The 18,929-nt window shown below is 40.9% G+C and overlaps 1 protein-coding gene across 1 annotated transcript in view; it reads left to right on the top strand.

Annotated features, from left to right (window-relative positions):
- Positions 1–1,491, top strand: part of LOC101824051 (zinc finger protein 431) — a 76,125-nt gene extending 74,634 nt beyond the window's left edge. The window contains exon 5 of the mRNA XM_040736079.1: positions 844–1,491. Coding sequence (XP_040592013.1) covers positions 844–889 — 46 coding nt within the window. The 3' untranslated portion in view covers positions 890–1,491. The remainder of the gene's footprint in view (positions 1–843) is intronic.
- Positions 1,492–18,929: the final 17,438 nt, after the last annotated feature.

The raw sequence follows: 18,929 nt of genomic DNA, 5'->3' as shown, positions 1-18,929 counted from the left end.
ATTCTCCATTGTGTAAGTGTACCACATTTTCTCTATCCACTCTTCAGTTGAGGAGCATCTACGTTATTTCCATGTTCTGGCTATTACAAATAAAGCCACTATTAACATAGTAGAGCAGATGTCCTTATTGTATGAGGGAACATTTTGGGTATATGCCTAAGAGTGGAATTGGTGGATCTTGTGGTAGACTGATTTCCATTTTCTGAGGAAAAATGCATGAGTTGGCATTCCCACCAGCAGTAAAGTAGTGTACCACTTTTTCTACATGCTCTCCAGCATAAACTGTCATTAGTGTTTTTTTATTTTAGCCATTCTGACAAGAATGAGATGGTATCTCAGAGTTGTTTTTATTTGTATTTCCCTAATGGCTAAAGATTTTGATCACTTTCTCAAGCATCTCTTGGCCATTTTGGACTCCTCCATTGAGAATTCTCTATTTAGTTCTGTACCCCATTTTTTAAACAGATCCTTTGGTGTTCTGGAGACTTGCTTCTTGAGTTCTTTGTAAATTTTGGAGATCAGCCGTCTTTCAGATGTGGGGTTTGTGAATATCTTTTCCCATTCTTTGGCTGTCATTTTGTCCTGTTTACTGCATCCTTTGCCCGGCAGAAGTGCCTCAGTTTCAGGAGGTCCCATTTATTAATTGTTGATCTCAGTGTCTGTGCTACTGGTGTTATGTATAGGAAGCAGTCTCCTGTACCAATTTATTCAAGGGTACTTCCCACTTTTTTCCTCTAAGAGATTCAGTGTAGCTGGATTGATGTTGAGGTCTTTGATCCATTTGGACTTAAGTTTTGTGCATTGTGATAGATATGGGTGGATCTGTTGTCTTTTACATTCCAGCGTCCAGTTACTCCAGTACAATTTCCCTGGGCATTTCTGTGCCTAGAGAGGACCTGCACCCCACCCAGAAGTATTGCCCTGAATCTACCTTCACCTCAGTATCCAGTGTCTTCCGGTCCTTTTCCAGTGCTTAAGGTGAGTGGGGACCCTGCTCTTAGCCCCAACTCCCTGCATCCCCCAGCTCTATCTCACTGGGCATTTCTGCACCTAGAGAGGAACTGACCCCCTGGAAGGATCGCCCTAAATCTGCCCACACCTCAGTCTTCAGTGTCTTCTGGTCCTTTCTGGGGATTAAGTTGAGTGGGGGCCTTGCTCTGTGCCCCAACTCCCTACATCCACCGGCTCCATCTCTCTGGGCATTTTCTGCACCTAGAGAGGACCTGCCCCCCATGAGGATCACCATTAATCTGCCCACACCTCTGTCTTCAGTGTCTATGGGTTCTTTCCTGGCTCTTAAGTTGCTTAAGTCTTCACTGTCTTCCGGTCCTTTCCTGGTTCTTAAGTGCCTAAGTGCATAAGTCTCTTCCTGGTGCTCAAGTACCCTGAGGTCTCCACCCTGTGCTTGAGAGTGTCCTAGATCCACCTGCACCCATTGAAGTATTGGACCTGCTTGAATGCACTGGTAAGGATCCTTAGACCTAAACACACCAGGAGAGGAAGCGATCCATGAGTTCCCACTGAAAGAAAGGATAGGAAGAAGAGAATATAAAAACACAACTAACAACAGAGGAACCAGTATGACACCACCAGAGTCTAGAAACTCTATACCAACAAGACCTGAACATACCAACCCAGATGAAGCAGAAAAGAATGATCTTCTAAACAACCACCTGGAAGTGATAGAGGCACTCTACAATGATATGAGAAAATCCCTTAAAGAAAACACAAACCAAAAATGCAAGAAATCAACAAATCTCTTAAAGAAAGCCAAGAAAACACAATGAAACAGATGAATGAAACAATTCAAATAGTTCAAGACCTGAAAACTGAAATGGAGACAATAAGAAATACACAAACTGAGGTAATGCTGGAAATCAAAAGGCTGAAAAAACAATCAGGAACTACAGATGCAAGCATAACTAACAGAATACAAGAGATGGAAGACAGAATCTCATGTACTGAAGATAAACTAGAGGAAATAGACTCATCAATAAAAGAAAGTCTTAAATATAACAAGTCCTTAACACAAAATATCCAGGAAATATGGGACACTGTGGAAAGACCAAATCTAAGACTAATATGTATAGAAGAAGGTGAAGAAGCCCAGCTCAATTGTACAGAATACATATTTAACAAAATCATAGAAGAAAAATTTCCCAACCTATGAAACTACAAGAAACTTACCAAACACCAAATAGACTGGACCAAAAAAAGTCCCCTCACTACATAATAATCAAAACACCAAACATACAGAATAAAGAACGAATACTAAAAGCAGCAAAGGAAAAAGGCCAAGTAACATATAAAGGCAAACCTATCAGAAATATATCCGACTTCTCCATGGAAACTATGAAAGCCAGAAGGACCTGGACAGATGTTCTACAGACACTAAGAGACTGCAGATTCCAGCCCAGACTACTATTCCCAGCAAAACTCTCAATCACTATAGGTGGAGAAAAGAAGATATTCCATGACAAAACCAGATTTATGCAATATGTATCCGTATCCACAAATCCAGCCCTTCAGAAAGTTCTAGAAGGAAAACTCTGACCGAATGAAGTTAACTACACTGAAAATAACATGGGCAGTAGATAATCTAGCTTAACCAGAAATCAGAAATAGGAGAAACACTCACACATAAAACCACCAACAAAAAATGTATCCAAAGCAAACAAGAATCAACAATCAATGGTTATTAATATCCCTGAATATCAATGGTCTTAACTCACCTATAAACAGACACAGGCTAACAGAATGGATACAAAGACAGAACCCATCCTTCTGCTTCATACAACAAACACACCCCAATTTCAAAGACAGATGCTACCTCAAGGTTAAGGGCTGGGAAAAGACTTTCCAATCAAATGGACATAATTAAGTCATTTCAACGGAGACTGATGGGGTTTTACCTCTATCATTTTTGAATGCTCAGAATGGGATATTACTTTTCAAGAGAAATGTCTATTAACAGAGACAAAGAGACATACAGAGTCTACACAAGAGAAACCAAATTCTCACCTAGTCTACTGAATCAATTACAGGATAGCAAGCGACAAATATTAAAAACCTTTCTCCATGAAAAGAATCAAAACAAAATATATAATAAAGATAGGAAGAACTGAGAAGTGTCTTTTTTTTCTGAAATTCCTATTCACTCCTGTTTGGTATTCATCTTCATTAAACCTGATGTGTAATTTTAACAAATCTTACAAAAATGAACTGGGTATTTAAGCATTTAAACATAGGGAGATGAAGATATTAGCAATGTAAATGTTGATCACAAATAAACAACAAAAAGCAGGAGAGATGCCACAGAAGTTTAGAGGTCTTGCTGCACTTTCATATAGGTGAGCTCAAATGCCACGACTTACATCGGGGACCACAACTATTTATTATACATACTCATGCATGGTAAGAGCATCTTTTAACTACTATTAGAACCATATATATATATATATATTTGTGTGTATTATATGTATATATATATCAATGTATGGATACAAAGAGTCATATTCATTTAAAAGACACACATAGACTCAAAAAGTAGGAAGAATGTAACACACCTGTAATCCAGTGACTCAGAAGCCTCAGCAAGTATCAACACTGTAAATGCTGCCAGGCTGGCAAAGAGAATGAAATCCTTTGCCAAATTTAAAAATTCAATCTGGGGGTGAATTTCATGAAAACAGGATATGCTTGATGTATACATTTCTCTTTAGACCCATCACCCACTAATAAGGATAAAAGATCCTCAAAAACTGGGACCAACATTTGGGAGCAAGAGTTTCATGAATCTATGAATTCAAGGCTGGCTTGGTCTACAAAGAAAATTTTTGAACAACCTAAATAATCCTTGCCTTCAGAAACAAAAACAAAACCAACCAAATAAAAAAATTAGACTGGAAAAATATCTTACCAGTTAATAACAATTGCCTCACTTGTATCTAATACAATTTTGTGATACTATCTATAATGGTGGTGAAGTCATGACTGGCAAATGGCTGATTAGTGTCAACCACAACACAGTAGAAACAAAACAGGAAATGGGTTGAGATTATAGAGACACAAATCCTATCCCCAATAAGTAATTTCATCCAGAAAGTTTCCCCCTACTAAAGTTAACACAAGAACCCTAAAGAAAGTAGCCAAAGAGTCATGTGCAAATACAACATCCTATCAGGGAGTGTTTCATTCAGTCAAAGAAATGCTGAGCTGGTTCACTGTATGTAAAGAGTCATCATTGAAGAAAACATGTAGCCACCTCAATGATAATCCTAGTCATTAAAAGCCCCTACAGTGTTCACATAAATGTACATTTATTTTTGACCCACAAGACAATATCATGACTGTGGTATGCTGCACAATCAGAAAGAAAAATTACAACTTCCCAGTAAACAATGACACAGAATATCCATTCCCATTGCAAAGCAGAGAAGTTGAAATATAGTAAGGGAACCTTGGACCAAGGCAAAACTAATCCCAGCAGGGCAACCACCAAATGCCAAAGCTCCATGTCAGACACATGGGGATTCAGTTTCAAAGGTGATAGATGGATCTATAACCACAACTTCCCAAACATGTTTCCCTTTGGTTATTTCCACTCCACAAATGCAGCTCTCCATGGAAGATGTCTAATGGCTTAAGTATCTCAGTATCTAAAGTTTCAAAATCCAACCCAGGCCTTTTCCTCATAGCATCATACAATGAACTCTCACAGTCACCTCACTGGATCTCTGATTCTACAAAACAAACATACCTACAACAATGCTGATCTCTAACGAGAGACAAAAACTGTGTGGCCTTAAATTTTGCATCTTTCCTGTTTACAGAACCTGTACAACATTGCTGATTACACAACTTTGCCTTCCAAATCCTGATGGACACTGCTTGGACCAGAGTTGCAGAGGGTTTTGTATAAAGTAACTTCCTGAACCCAGGGATTACTTTTATAAATCTTACATTAACTGAGGGCATAGTATGTACTGTTTGTTACCCTTTGGTTAATTAGCTTTCAATGTAGGGCAAGGACTTTCTCTTTAATGGTGATAATCTCCCTGAAACCTCCAACCTCTCTTCAGCACTTGACTGCCATCTGGAACTTCCTAATTTTGATATTTTTAACAATCCACATAATTTTAATTTATTTGTGATCCACTTGCTTTTTGTTTACTGTAGTCCTGAATGATTCTTCAGTAATGTCTGTCTATGATATCATTGTTTTGTACAAGAAATCAGGCCATTTTTATTTGATTCAGCTTTACTCAATATCTCGGGGGCATGGGCATAGTAAGTAAGTTTAGAAGCCAAATTATCATACTAATTACTTCTATCTTAATTTACCATGGAATTTATTTCCCAAGGACCTGGGTCTCCAGTACCTGTCATTACTCTGAACACACCCAAATCCGAAGTCCTTCGAGAGCAGCTAATTAATCTCTGTGTAGCACTTACTAAGGATTTTGTTATCCAAAGACATGATATCTTTCATATTCTTCCCAAAGATGAAATTCTCAGGTCTTGCCCAACAAGAAAATCAAGTTTGCGGTGCCATTTTTTTCTAAGTTGCTTCTCTGCTTCTGTGATTAAATTCTCTAACCAAAAGCATCTCAAGTAATATACAGGATAGTTTTTGCTGATTCTGTCATTTCAAATCCATCATTGTATAAGCCTAGGACAGAAATTCAAGCTAGCACCTGAAGGAAAAATCCATGAAGTATCTTTGTTTCCTGGCTTTCATCCCTACTTTGCATTGTTTCATTTGCAGCTATCTCTTATCCAGCCCAGGCTACTTTTCTTAGATATATTGCACCCTCAGCTGAAAAACCTTCCAATAGCAATCACCAATCAAAACATCACTCAAGGCTTAGCAACCAGGCATTATGACATGCATCCTTAACTGATGTTCCCACAGATAACTATAAGCTTTGATATATTGGGACATGAAGCTAACTAGGACACAGAAACAATAATACATGAGAAGTTTTTGAAAACCAAAACCAGATGTATCCACCATTTAAATAACTTAAAAAGCAAAAATGCAACACAGATGACAGTAACTACTGGAAAACACACATATACCAAGAAATGATGAGAGAAAGACTCTAAAATCAAGAATAAAAAATTAAAAGTGTTTCACCACAGAAAGTCTCCAAACCAATACACTCAAGAAACAACTTGAAGAACTTTGTTCTGTCTACCATACAAGTTTATTGTACTTGTACAGCAACAAGCTTTGTCCTAACGAGTCACAAATATGTGTAAAAAAAACTTCATAAAATAACAGCAGTTACTTAAAGTAAATGCAATCATTCCATCCTGTGTGATTATTTTTCAAACATAAAAGAAATTGAACCATCTTAGGACAGCTTCATGTGTTGGGACATTTTATTTATGAAAGAAATTTTACCTAAAGCAATAGTTGCTACAATTACCAAAATTCACTCTATCCACTGTTCTATGTTGTTGCTTACACCAGTTTGAACTCCACTACTGCCAAACATTAGGGAGATACATTTGCCACAGGATGAAGTTGGCAGTTTAAGATGTATACAAATTATAATACCTTTCATTAGTATAGGCTGGTGACTGGGAAGACCTTAAACTTTAGAAAACACAGAATGTATTAGCAAATACCCCTCTATGTGAAGATTCCTCATGATGCCAAGTAGACAGTTCATCTCTCAAACTCTCTAGGGTTGCAGATTACAAATACAAACATTAAAACATATTTATTTAAAATTCCATTTTCTAGGATGTATCTTCTAACTGCTATGATTCAGAGTAAATCAGATGGTGCTGAGTAAGTAGAGTAAGCTCTTCTTGTAATCCTGACAAGCACTAAATTTAGTTACCATTACTCCACATTTGTTATACATTTTTTTAAATACCATGTATTATTCCCCCAAAATCTGTGAATATCACAATGGATGGAACAAAATGACCTAAGTCACTGCAGACTATATAGCTGTCATTGGCAGAATCGCTTTCAATTCTAACTATATCAGTGAACTGAGTTCTTCTGAGATAACACTAGCATTTTCTGATTGATTGCAGTATATGACTCAGCACTCAGAAGCTGAGAAGAAATCTAACATGATTCAGTGGCATCCTGAGCTGGATAACAAAACAACAACAAGAAAATCACATTTGGTGATCCATATTTTGTTCCAACTGTCTTCTCTGTTGCTCTGATTAAATTCTCTAACCACATCAACTCAGGAAGTGAACAGATTTATTTGGTTGATATCCCTATGTCACTGTCCATCCCTGTGGGATCTTAGGTTAGAAACTCAAGCAATAAATAAAGGAAAACGTGAGCAAAGACTGCTTTCTAGCTATCTCTCTTTCTTTGTTGCTGTCTAGTGCTAAGCTCACTCTCTTATCAAGCCCAGGCCTACTTGTTTAAAGATATGGCCAAATCAAAGGAAGAGACTTCAAACATCAATCATAATCAACACTACCTCTCTCAGACACAGCAATCACATATTCTGATCTAGGTACACCCTCAACTGATGTTCCCTCAGATGTTTCTACCCTATGTCATGTCGACAGCTGTTCCTAATTAGGAAAAAGATGATATATTAGAACACAATGATGAGTCTATTGGGAAAGTGGCTTGAAGGCAGAAAGGAGATATTGGGAATATTGTAATTATAATACATAATATCTGTTAGAATGTTGAAAGAGGCTTTATGGCCATTAGCTCCAGAGACTTGGATTTGTACTAAAGCATACCAAGTACTATCTACATCATTTCTTTGTGACATCATCATAAACCTGGAAAACACAATCCTGTTAGGAAGGGCCACACAATTTTACCCAGTTCTATTTTGCTTCAACTACTGTAACTAGAATAATTTGGTTTAATGGTAAGTTAAGTTCTTTTTTTTTCCTTGTAACTACTTCTTTTTTTTTTTAGTTTTTATGAGACATGGTTTCTCTGTATTGTTTCAGAGGCTATTGGTCCAGCCTGGCCTTGAACTCACAGAGATCTGCCTGCCTCTGCCTCTCGAGTGCTGGGATTAAAGGCGTGCGCCACCACCGCCTGGCGTAACTACTTCTTTTGTTTTAAAAATTATTTATTTATTATGAATACAATGTTCTGTCTGTACATATGCCTACAGGACAGAAGCAGGCACCAACTCTCATTATAGATGGTTGTGAGACAACTTGCAGTTTTGGGGAATTGAACTCAGGACCTCTGGAAGAGCAGTAAGAGGTCACAAATTCTGAACCATCTCTCCAGCCCATGAATTCAGTTCTTTAAACAACTTCATGATGGCCTGGTCTGTGGACCCAAGAAACGATTAGTCAGAATGTTTATTGATCATCTAAGATTTATTACTTTACTACTCACTTTTAAAGACAACTACTGTCAGAAGAAAACAATTCACCCTATTTCTTGCTCAGGGCTTACTCTGTTGTGACTAAACCTGCTTTACAGTTGGTCAGTGAAGTCAGTTCTTACACAGGTCCCACTTCATTTATAAATGCAACATAAAATGTGGAAAAGTTGGAGTATACTCATTAACTGACCTATTTTTCCTTCTTTCGGAACAGTCAAAGCCCAGTCAAAGAAAGAGTGACAGGACTGTCTTTCCAGCAGTGAGCAGCAGAGGCAGGATCGGGTGTTTAAAGAAATCCCAAATTATATAGTGTGGGGAAATCCTGACCTATAGGAGACATTGACTTAAACCAGGGGTTCTCAGCCTTCCTAATGATGTGACCCTCATGATGTGATGACCACAAACTCTAAAATCATACTCACTGATATGTCACAGTGATATTTTTGCTACTGTTAAGAATTATAACACAAATACCTTTGTTTTTTGAACTCTGAGTCTATTCATGTGATAGGGTTATTCATTTGATTCCTCCAAAGGAAGCCCAGGCAACAAAAGTTGAGAATCACTTCTCTAAACTGATACAAAAAAGTAAACAGCACTTGAGAAAATTGGAATGAAATTCTTAAACCCTGGAATATTGAAACATAGAAACAAAATTAGTAATTCATTTAAAGATAATGAATTTTAAAATGATATCAATAATCGATGTTTTAGAATGATGATACTATATGGAAGAACGCTTAACTATAATGACTTTGAAATGGAGTAGTCAAGTCCCTGATAGAGAGAATGACAAGAATGTAGATGGTGGCAGGAAGGACACAGTACAATTTCTGACTGGCAGATCCCATAGAGGGACTGAGGCCTGGTGAAACCTGAGTGACAAGAGCTCCTGCCATATAGTTACACTGTTTTAAGACACAGCCCATTGGTTCCTGATCCTGCCTTCCAACCTGGAAAAAGTCCTTTTCTGAGTCAGCAGCGATACACATTTGCATCTGGCTGGAACAGCAGACCCTGTTCTCTCCCTGATCTCCATAGGCACTTCCTCTTCTTTGTTCTGAACACAAAGTAGCTAGCAAACTCTTACAGCCCTCTGTATTATGTGTAGTATAATGAATTTCTGTCATGCAGGTGAAAGTGTTGCTGAATTACTAACAACTAAAGAGTAATTTCAGGAAACAATAGGAGAGGTTGTTATGTGGCTTCACACTGAGGTCAGGTGACCTGAACTTGATTTTTATCCAGTTGCAATAGGAACTTCAGACAACCAGGAAAGAAAATCAGGAACTAGTTCACAAAGAAGTTAATGGGACTTTCTCCCATCAGAAGCCTACATGATGGCTCCATTACTTTAGGAGTTACAATCCTGAAATTCAGAGCAAACTGTTGACAAATGAATAGTAATACAGTGTAGCCCTCATGGAATGCTGGATACTCAGAGAATAATGGAGCAATGAAATATGTGTTTAGAATCACTGTTGTTAGACAGTGTTGTTAGACAGCACAACTTTCTCACTGAAAAAATAAAACCACAATTGCATTATTCATGGTTTTCTACATCAACAGGACTGGTAGAATGAATGGCCTAAAGGAATGGAGGATCTGTCCCATAGTAGATTCTGTCCTGAGTCAGCATCCATCAAGACAAGACAAATAAACAAAACAACAACAAAAACAACCGCATATATGAGGAAATGGATTTATTAGAATGTTTTAGGTGTTGGTAGTGATAGTCTATCAATGGTTGCCTTCCAATAACTATTTGAAGAATCCAGTTGTTCTGTTAATGAAGTTGAATATCTCTGTTGATCTTAAATATACACCAAAATCTCAAGTGTCTTACTGCTCATAAAGGAATGAACTTGTTAGCCATGCCTGGGACAAACAGCGAAAGCGTTTCCTTCTTCCTTTATATATGTATGCTGCCAACAGAAGGTTTGATCCAGATTAAAGATGGATCTTAATCTTTGTTTGTTTGCTTCTTTTTGTTTTTGTTGTTGTTTTTAGCATATTTTCAAGACAGGGATTTTGTGTCCAGCCATGGAACTCATTCTGTGGACCAAGCTGTCCCAAAACTCAGAAAATCCAAATGTTTCTGCATCCTGAGTTTGAGGTTAGAGGTGAGCAGCAGTTATCAAGCAGCTGAAGGTGGATATCACCTTATGTGATTCAGATTAAATATAATTGTTTAATTTCAAATCCTATTGAAAAATCCCACACAGGTCTCCCCAACTCTTTGAATTTTAGTTCATTCCAGAGGTAGTCAGTGAGGGACCAAAAATTAAAATTAATGAAAGTGAAAAAACATGGGCCCTGAAAAGGGAACTTCTAATGGCTGGAAATACCATTGCCTGGCCTGCAGGGTCAGTCGACAGGGACCTTAGAGGAAGGAGTGAGAATGGAGGATCGTGAGACATGAAGATAAGACAGTATTCTGATTAAGTCTTCTTTATTAAAAATGCCAACAGGGTTTACATAGGGCAGGTAGCATAAGGGCAGGGGAGCAGAAGATTTCCATGGCAGGATATGTCCCAAGGACATAAGTCTGCAGCTGGGGGAGTCTGGACTGCAGGCCAGGTGGCAGAAGGGTGGGAGAGACTGGACTGTAGGCCTTGAAAATATGCTGTACAGGAAGATAAGCAGACACAGAAAAATAGAATCTTAACTAAGTGTTAGTCTCTCAGAATACATTAGGAATATTAAGATGGCTTCTATTATGCTATCCTTATTAAGGGCCCTCCACATGTCATGGCTGGTACCTGAGTCCTGCTCCCAGAGAAGGGGTGTGACTGTCCACCACTCCTGTTAAGATCCCTTTGCTAATTGCTGGTTGTAAAGGTGCCCTGCTTATTGTAAAAATTCCCCAGCTCAGGGGATAACTGACAGATCCTCTGACACCCCCCAACCCTGCAATCCAATGCTCTATCTTATCTCAGTCAAATATAACTTCCTTACAATATATAGTTACTGCCTAACCCTGTACTTAGTATGACCCTAAGTAGCCATGGAAACTCTAAAATTTGTGACTTTCTGCCTTATCGTCTTTCCTTAAAAATCTGCCTCTTAGTTATTGTTCAGAGCTTCTGCCAGTTACAAGAGTAGAAGACCAAGCTAGCTTGAATTTAAAGAATCCCTTTGCCTTTGCATCAGATGTGTCTGGTCCTTGGGGTGGCCTGTCTGTGCCGTGAGATTGTGTACTTACATTTGGTTCCTTGCCGGGAAGACCAAGACTCGACACCCTACAGGACTTATGGCTCTGAAGGTTAAAACCCCAACCAGTTGGGTGAATAAATGCTTTATGTCTGTCTATTAAGTGCATGTTCTTCTAATCTAGGAATCAAGGTACTTCAAGGCATCTCGGTATACTAGTAAAACAGGAAATAGATAACAGGGGAAGAGCTTGGCAGACATGCCTACAAGGCCAGGCCTGGGGAAGCAAGGAGATGTCTCCGACTTCCCATCTAGGGCAGGTATTCAATGGAGAGTAAGATCAAACCTGCAATCTAGGTAAAATGGGGAAATGGGGTCCAATTGAGGATTGTCTGGGAAAATCTAGGAATCTAGGTATGGGCTTCTTCTTCTTTGTCTTAGTGCCTTGTTTTTGTTTTTGTTGTTGTTTTGTCTATTTGTCTTGTCTTGATGGATGCTTACTCAGGACAGAATCTAAGATGGGACAGATCCTCCATTCCTTTATGTCTCTGCCTAGCCCACTGGAAGGATTTAAAAGCTTTAACGTTTGCAAGGACAAATGGGCTATTCTCTGTGCATCTGAATGGCCTGCTTTCAATGTGGACTAGCCACTGAAATGATCCTTCCATTTAGACCTTTTTGCTAGAGTAGAAGATATCACTGTTTCCACACTGTTCTGGCTACATAGACCAAATAACATACATAGTCACCTGGCGGGGTCTCATAGGAGATCCCCTCCCATGGGTCAAGTCTTTTCTCTTTCACCAAGTCCACTCTGCCCCACAGGTAATTGCGATCATGCCCAGGGCACCTCAAGGACGTGGCTCCAAGACAACTATTCTCCAGGGACAGACAAATGAACTTGATATTTTCTCCCCTCCTTATGGTTCCCCCTCTCCACAGGGGCCAAATGCAGCCAGATGCAGAGGGGTTGGTGGAACTCGCTGGAGGTGTTTTCCCAGCCACATAGGCAACCCAGCAGACAGCCAGGTTGCTAGAATCCTCCAAGTATCTGGGATGTCCAGCACAGGCATGGATAGCTGCAAGGCGCAACCCCAAAAGCAGAAACCCTAGCTCTCTGACTCTGGTCTGGAGGACCTCCAGATGAAGCTGCAAATCAACCTTTCACTACTGGCCATTTGCCACCAGTACAATTGACTGAGAATGTGCCATTCTCAGGTAACCCCAAGATCTTAACCTGCTAGAAACTGTTCTATTTATTCACCAGCCCACATGGGATGATTGCCAACAGCTCTTCTTCTTCTTCTTCTTCTTCTTCTTCTTCTTCTTCTTCTTCTTCTTCTTCTTCTTCTTCTCCTCCTCCTCCTTTTTTTTGAGACAGGGTTTCTTTGTATTGTTTCAGAAGCTGTCCTGGAACTCACTCTGTAGACCAGGCTGACCTCGAACTCACAGAGATCCACCTGCCTCCCGAGTGCTGGGATTGAAGGCCTGCACCACCAACACCTGGCTTGCCAACAGCGACTTAAGATTCTTTTCACCACCAGGAATAAAACAGAATCATGGAAGCAGCTCAGAAATTACTTCCAGGGCCAACAGGGAACCCCACAGTTGACCCAGCAATTATAGATGGCAGCTTTCCCACCACATGCTTGGCTTGGGATTACAACATGGCACATAGTATGGAGAGACTCTTTGTCTATTGCCAGACTCTGTTTGTGGGTCTCAAAGCTGCAGATGAAAAGCCAACCTACAGGTCTAAATTTTATGATATTAGACAGGGACCAGAATAAATGCCCACAGCATATCTGGAAAGGCTTCAAGAGGCCTTCCGTAGGTACACTCCATATAATCCTGAGGCAGGAGAGTCTGAGACAACTGTGATATTTGCTTTCATTAATCAGGCAGCACCAGATATCAAGACAAAGTTACAGTCTTTAGAAAGATTAGCAGAAAAGCACCTCAGGGACTTAGTGGCAATGGCAGAAAAGGTTTATAACAAGAGGGAGAGTAAAGAAGACAAGAACTGAGACAAGAAAAAATACAGGAAAAAAGTCGAGTTAGGGTCCTGGAGCAACAGTAAGCCCTCCATCGGGCAGAATTAAAGGAGAACTTTCTGGCCACCGCTGTGGAGAAGCTGTCCAGGAACAGCAACACCTTTTGACCAGGACCCAAACAATGCCTGAGACATCTGGTAAGAAAAGGTCAATGTGCTTACTGTAAACTGGATGAACACTGGGTCAAAGATTGCCCCAGAACAGGGAAAGATAGATGTGCCTATTGTAAAGGGGACAACCACTAGGCCAAAGCTTGACCCAAGGGGAAGTGGCAAGGACAGACAGAAGAATTCCTCCCAGCTCTCTTTTCAGGGGAAGAAAGCAAACAGGGAAGATGGGGATCAGTCCCCCTCCCTGAGCCTTGGGTAACTCTGGAAGTGGAGTTAAGCTGATTTTGTGGTAGACACTGAAACAGAAAATTCAGTCCTTCTTAGGGCAGATGGGCCAATGACCAACAAAACTACCTAGGTAAAAGGGGCCACAGGTGCCAGGCCCTATCAATGGACTACCCAAAGAAGAACATGGGAACTGGCCAGGTAACCCATTCTTTTCTGGTCATACTGAAAGACCCCAAATTCATAGAAATAAAATATAAGCTTAAACAGGGAGGGCACCCCACTAGAGAACTCAGAAAGTAAGCAAAGGACCCCATCCCAGGAACTGGCCAAACCACAGAATGGAATGTATGGTTTAGCAACCTTAATTGCAGAAGGGCTATAAACCCACAAATGGCCAATTCCAGGCTGCTGACCACCTGTGAAGAACTGACCAGGGCGTCAGAGATGGGAAAACAAGATTTGTGGGAAACAAGGAGACGATAACCACCATTTTTTTAGGGAGAGATGATTAACTCATACCAAGGTTTGAGGAATTTACAACGTGTAGGTCAAGAAGACATCTACTTCCCCTGGTCAGTAGTCACGTACTCCCCTCCCCCGTCACAAGATAGGGACCCCTCACAAAGGCTTGTGGTTTTTGTCTTTAAAAGCTGATTGTAACTAAACCTCGGGGCCAATCGGTCTAAAAGCTGACCGAGAGGCCCATCTGCAGATGCCTAATTAAAGCCTCTTGTGTGTTGCATCAATTGGCGTGTGGACTCTTGATTCTTGGGGTGATGAATCCAGCTTGGGGTCCCCCTCCTCAGTTTGGGGTACCCCAACACCTCCAAGAGATCTCACCCCATAAGACCACCAATGCATTTACTTCTGAAACTCACAGCTTCCCACCACCCATGCTCCCTAGGGCCCTGACTCCCAGAGGTAGCGTTCTATAGGTACTTCAACAGTCATTCTTATTTCTCAATGCCACCAACCCAAATATTGTCAAATCCTGTTGGTTGCGCTATAACATTGCACCCACATTATTTTAAGGGAATTGCACTGACCAGTACATATTCAGAGAATCCAGACCTTTCTGCCTGCAGATGGCAGCATGAGGCATCCCTGACCTTACAGCAAGTGACAGTACGAGGAAACTGTATTGGGACAATTCTTTCCAACTACCAACATCTTTGCAAGTGTCCTACCCCTGTTGCAAATGAAATCAAATACCTGATACCTCACACTGTCACTTGGTGTGCTTCTTCTACTGACTAAACACCATGTGTCCACCAACAGGTTCTTAATCAAACCAAAGGATTCTATGACCCTGGCAGACTCCTTCTATGTCTGGAATATTATACATATGAGGAATTCTTAACTCACTATACAGCTGAAAAAGCCTCAGGGCTAAAGGAGAGCCTATAATGGCCATCACCCTGAGAATCCTTTTAGGTGATGGCATAGCCTCCAGCATAGGTACGGCAGTTCTTACTCAGCAGAACCAATAATATACAACCCTCAGGATGAGCCTAGACAATGACTAAAGAAAACAGAATATTCTATTACCCACCTCCAGTATTCCATTAGATCTTTGGCAGAAGTGGCTCTCCAGAATTGAAGAGGTCTAGATTTATTATTTTAACAACATGGAGGCTTGTGCTGCTTTACAGGAGGACTGCAGTTTTTACCATGATCACTCTGATAAAGTAAAACACAATATGGGTAAAATTTGGAAAGGATTAGAAAGATGAAATCAGGAAAGACAAGCTAATCAGGGATGGAGTCCTTGTTTAATATTTCCTGTTGGGTATACACCCTGATATCGGCTGTCGCAGGTCCTCTTTTCATACTGCTAACATTTACTTGCTGTATTGTTCACAGACTACTCCAGTTCATAAAGGATTGCCTAGGCACAATTCAACTAATGGCTCAGAGGTCACAAGTTTACTGAAATGTACCCTAAACTGCCTCAGAACTTTATTTTTGTTGTTGTTTTTGTCTACTAGTAACTCCAGATTGAGTTATAAAATGACATGACATAGCGACAGGAGAAAATGAAGGATCAAAAATTAAAATTATTAAAAGATAAAAAGCGTGGGCCCTGAAAAGAGAACTTGTAATGGCTGTGAATGCCTTGGGTGGCACCTGAGCTCTGCTCCCAGAGAATTTTTATGAGGAAAGACCAAAATCCAAAACAACACCCCCTTTTATCAAGTCATGTGGCACCAAGTCAGGTAATTTTTTGTTTTTGCCTAGGCAAGTCTTTCAAGTTCTGTTTTCTGTCTCTGGCTGTTAAAACTTTGGCATTTGTTTTTGATTGTTTAAGCTCTGGTTTCTGTGAAGCCTGCACTCTGTGGTTTGGTGGTTCGGAGGAATGCAGTGGATTAGAATTGGGTTCCTCAAGCAACCAGCCGAACAGGCTTGTTATCACAAGCAGGCTTCTAATCTCGAGCAGACTTCTTACCTGACTCAACCTGCAGGCTTGGCAGGTCCTGAGCACCTATGTTTTGTGTCAGTTTGTGTGTGATTTTGTGTTTCTGTTGGGTACACTAGCAAGATCTGTGAAAACATAGGATTAAGGGGGACGCCCCAATGCCTCATTCTGGGCGGAGGTCTGGGTGGCAGCCAGGCTCCGCAGTCTGTAAAAGGGGGACTTAATCATGGAATTGGGTTGCCCAGTCTGTAAAAAGGGGATTTAATCATGGGATTGAGTTGCCCAGTCTGTAAAAATGGAGACTCAATCACGGGACTGGGTTGTCCAGTCTGTAGAAAGGGGACTTGGTCAAGGGACAAAATGACAAAATTGCCCCATTTGGCCGGCCATCTGACTGAAGGTTCTTGCAAGATTCTGTAGATTCTGAAGAGGGCCCTAATCTGTCTAGTCTTTGTAATGTGCTATGTGGTTGTTAAGTCTTTGTTTGTCCTGACTCTGACACCCATGAGTTCCAATGGAACAGCTGCCACTCTGGACTCCAGCTGGGTGCTTTTCTGATAAGTTGGTCCTGTGACTGCTAATTTTGGCCAAGCCTAGCTAGTCACAGGCCCATATTATCCTTCTGTCTCTGTCCTTGCCTGCTATACAAGTGGTTCAGGTCAGGGGTCTTCTCTTGCTGTCCTGAACACATGGCATGCAGGGTAGGAGTCTCTCCCACCATGTGCCATGGGTTAGAGCATGCTGCAGCAGGGTCTCCTATCCCTGAGCATGCAGTGAGGCAGCTGCTCTGACTCGAATTGCTGATGCAGCCCTCACAGCTGAGCCTGCTCTGTCCTCACCTGCCTGCCTGTGAGGTGTGCAGGATATGAGGATGGGGGCCTCTCTCTCTGTGTCTCTCTGCCCCACGCATATGGCATGCTGGCAAAGAAGCCATCTGTCTGCTTTTGCCTCCACCAGAGCACAATGCTCAAGCACACAGGGCTGGGGCAGTAAACCATTTGGCCTCTACAATAAAAGACTCTTTGCTTTTGCATCAAAATGGGCCTCCTGGTGATTTGGGGGTTCAGAATTTGGGCACAACACAAAAATGGCACAATTTGTACTGACATAAAAATTTTCAGAACCCAAATACAGAAAACTTCAAGGAAATGATGTTTAATGGCTCTGTATGTTCTATTCTAATAGGAATAATTATGATGAGCTCCATTTACCTCAGAAAAAAGCTGCTTTTGCCTCTGAGAATGCTGGCTATGTAGATGCTCATAGCTGCTTCGATGCAAGACCAGAAGGAGTTTCTTTTAACTACCACTGGCTATTGTGTCTCAGAGCTATAATATTCCTTTGGAGAATTTCATTTTCTGCTCTTTCTAACTTAAAAAATAGTTATATGGGTGTTTTTGTAGAGAACTTACAGTGACCACAGTAAGGCTGGAAATGCTGGGGTCAGAGTTACAGCAAAGAGATAGCTACCTTCTCAGTTCTAGAAATGGAATCTGGGTCCTCGACAACAACAAGTTAAAATAAAAGCTGAACCATTTCTCTATCTCCTAATATTACTTAAAATTTATTTCTATAAGTTGATTATTAGAAGATATTTTGTTACCTTTTTATCACTACATTTGCTCCCATCCCAAACTCCTTATGAATTCCTATGTTTTAAGTATATGTGAATATGTATGCTGGCATACATTAATACAATTGGCTGCATCCATTTTTTTGTTTTGATTTTATTGTATGAAGAAATGTATTATCTTTTTTCCATACATTTTTATTTAACTTTTTATACATGTCACATTTAGTTCCCTTTCCCTCTGCTCTTCCTCCACCCCAAAATCCTCCCAACCTATCACCCCCAGTCCACCCCCCTCTGCTCACCAGGGAGGGCAGAGGACTCCATTAGGGATTTTCAGTTTCTGTCACATCATCACAGGAAGGGACCAGGTTCTTCCTCATGTGTCCAGCTAAGAGCACATCCCTCCGCATGGTATGGGTTCCCAGAGTCCTTCTGTATGCCAGGGAAAAATATTGCTCCACTCTCCCAGGTCCCACAGATTGCCAAGGCCTCCACTCTGACAATCAGGTTCTATGGGAGGGTGTCTGGATCAGTCCTATGCTGGCCCCTCAGTCATCAGTCTGGGGTCCATGTGTTCCCCCTAGTTTAGGTCAGCTGCCTCTCTGGGTTTGCCAGCCCGATCTTGATTCCGTTGGTCATCACTCTTCTTTGCAAATGGGTTCCAGGAGTTCAATTTGATTCACAGCTGTGGGTGTCTGCCTCTGCCTCCATCAGCCATTGGATGAGACTTCTAGGAAGGCATATAAGGTAGTCATCATTCTCACTATCATAGGAGGGCATTTAAGGTTGCCTTAGTGCCAGTTGGTGTCATTCTTGTAGATCTGTGAAGATCTCACTAGTGCCAGATCTCTCCTCCAACTTATACTGGCTCCCTCTTTTATGGTATCTCCCATCTACTTCTCCTCGATTCTTACCCTGGATCTCCCATGTCATCCTCTCTACTCCACTTCTCTCCCTCTTTCTGCCATCTCCTTCTGCCCTCCCCTTCTCCCCTTCCACAATCAAAGTAGGAGATCACATCCCATAACCCTTCTCTGGTTTATCATG

The sequence above is a fragment of the Mesocricetus auratus genome, unplaced genomic scaffold (genome assembly GCF_017639785.1).
Source record: "Mesocricetus auratus isolate SY011 unplaced genomic scaffold, BCM_Maur_2.0 Super-Scaffold_100054, whole genome shotgun sequence".
Classification (NCBI taxonomy): domain Eukaryota; kingdom Metazoa; phylum Chordata; class Mammalia; order Rodentia; family Cricetidae; genus Mesocricetus; species Mesocricetus auratus.
This window is presented reverse-complemented; position numbering and strand designations above follow the sequence as displayed.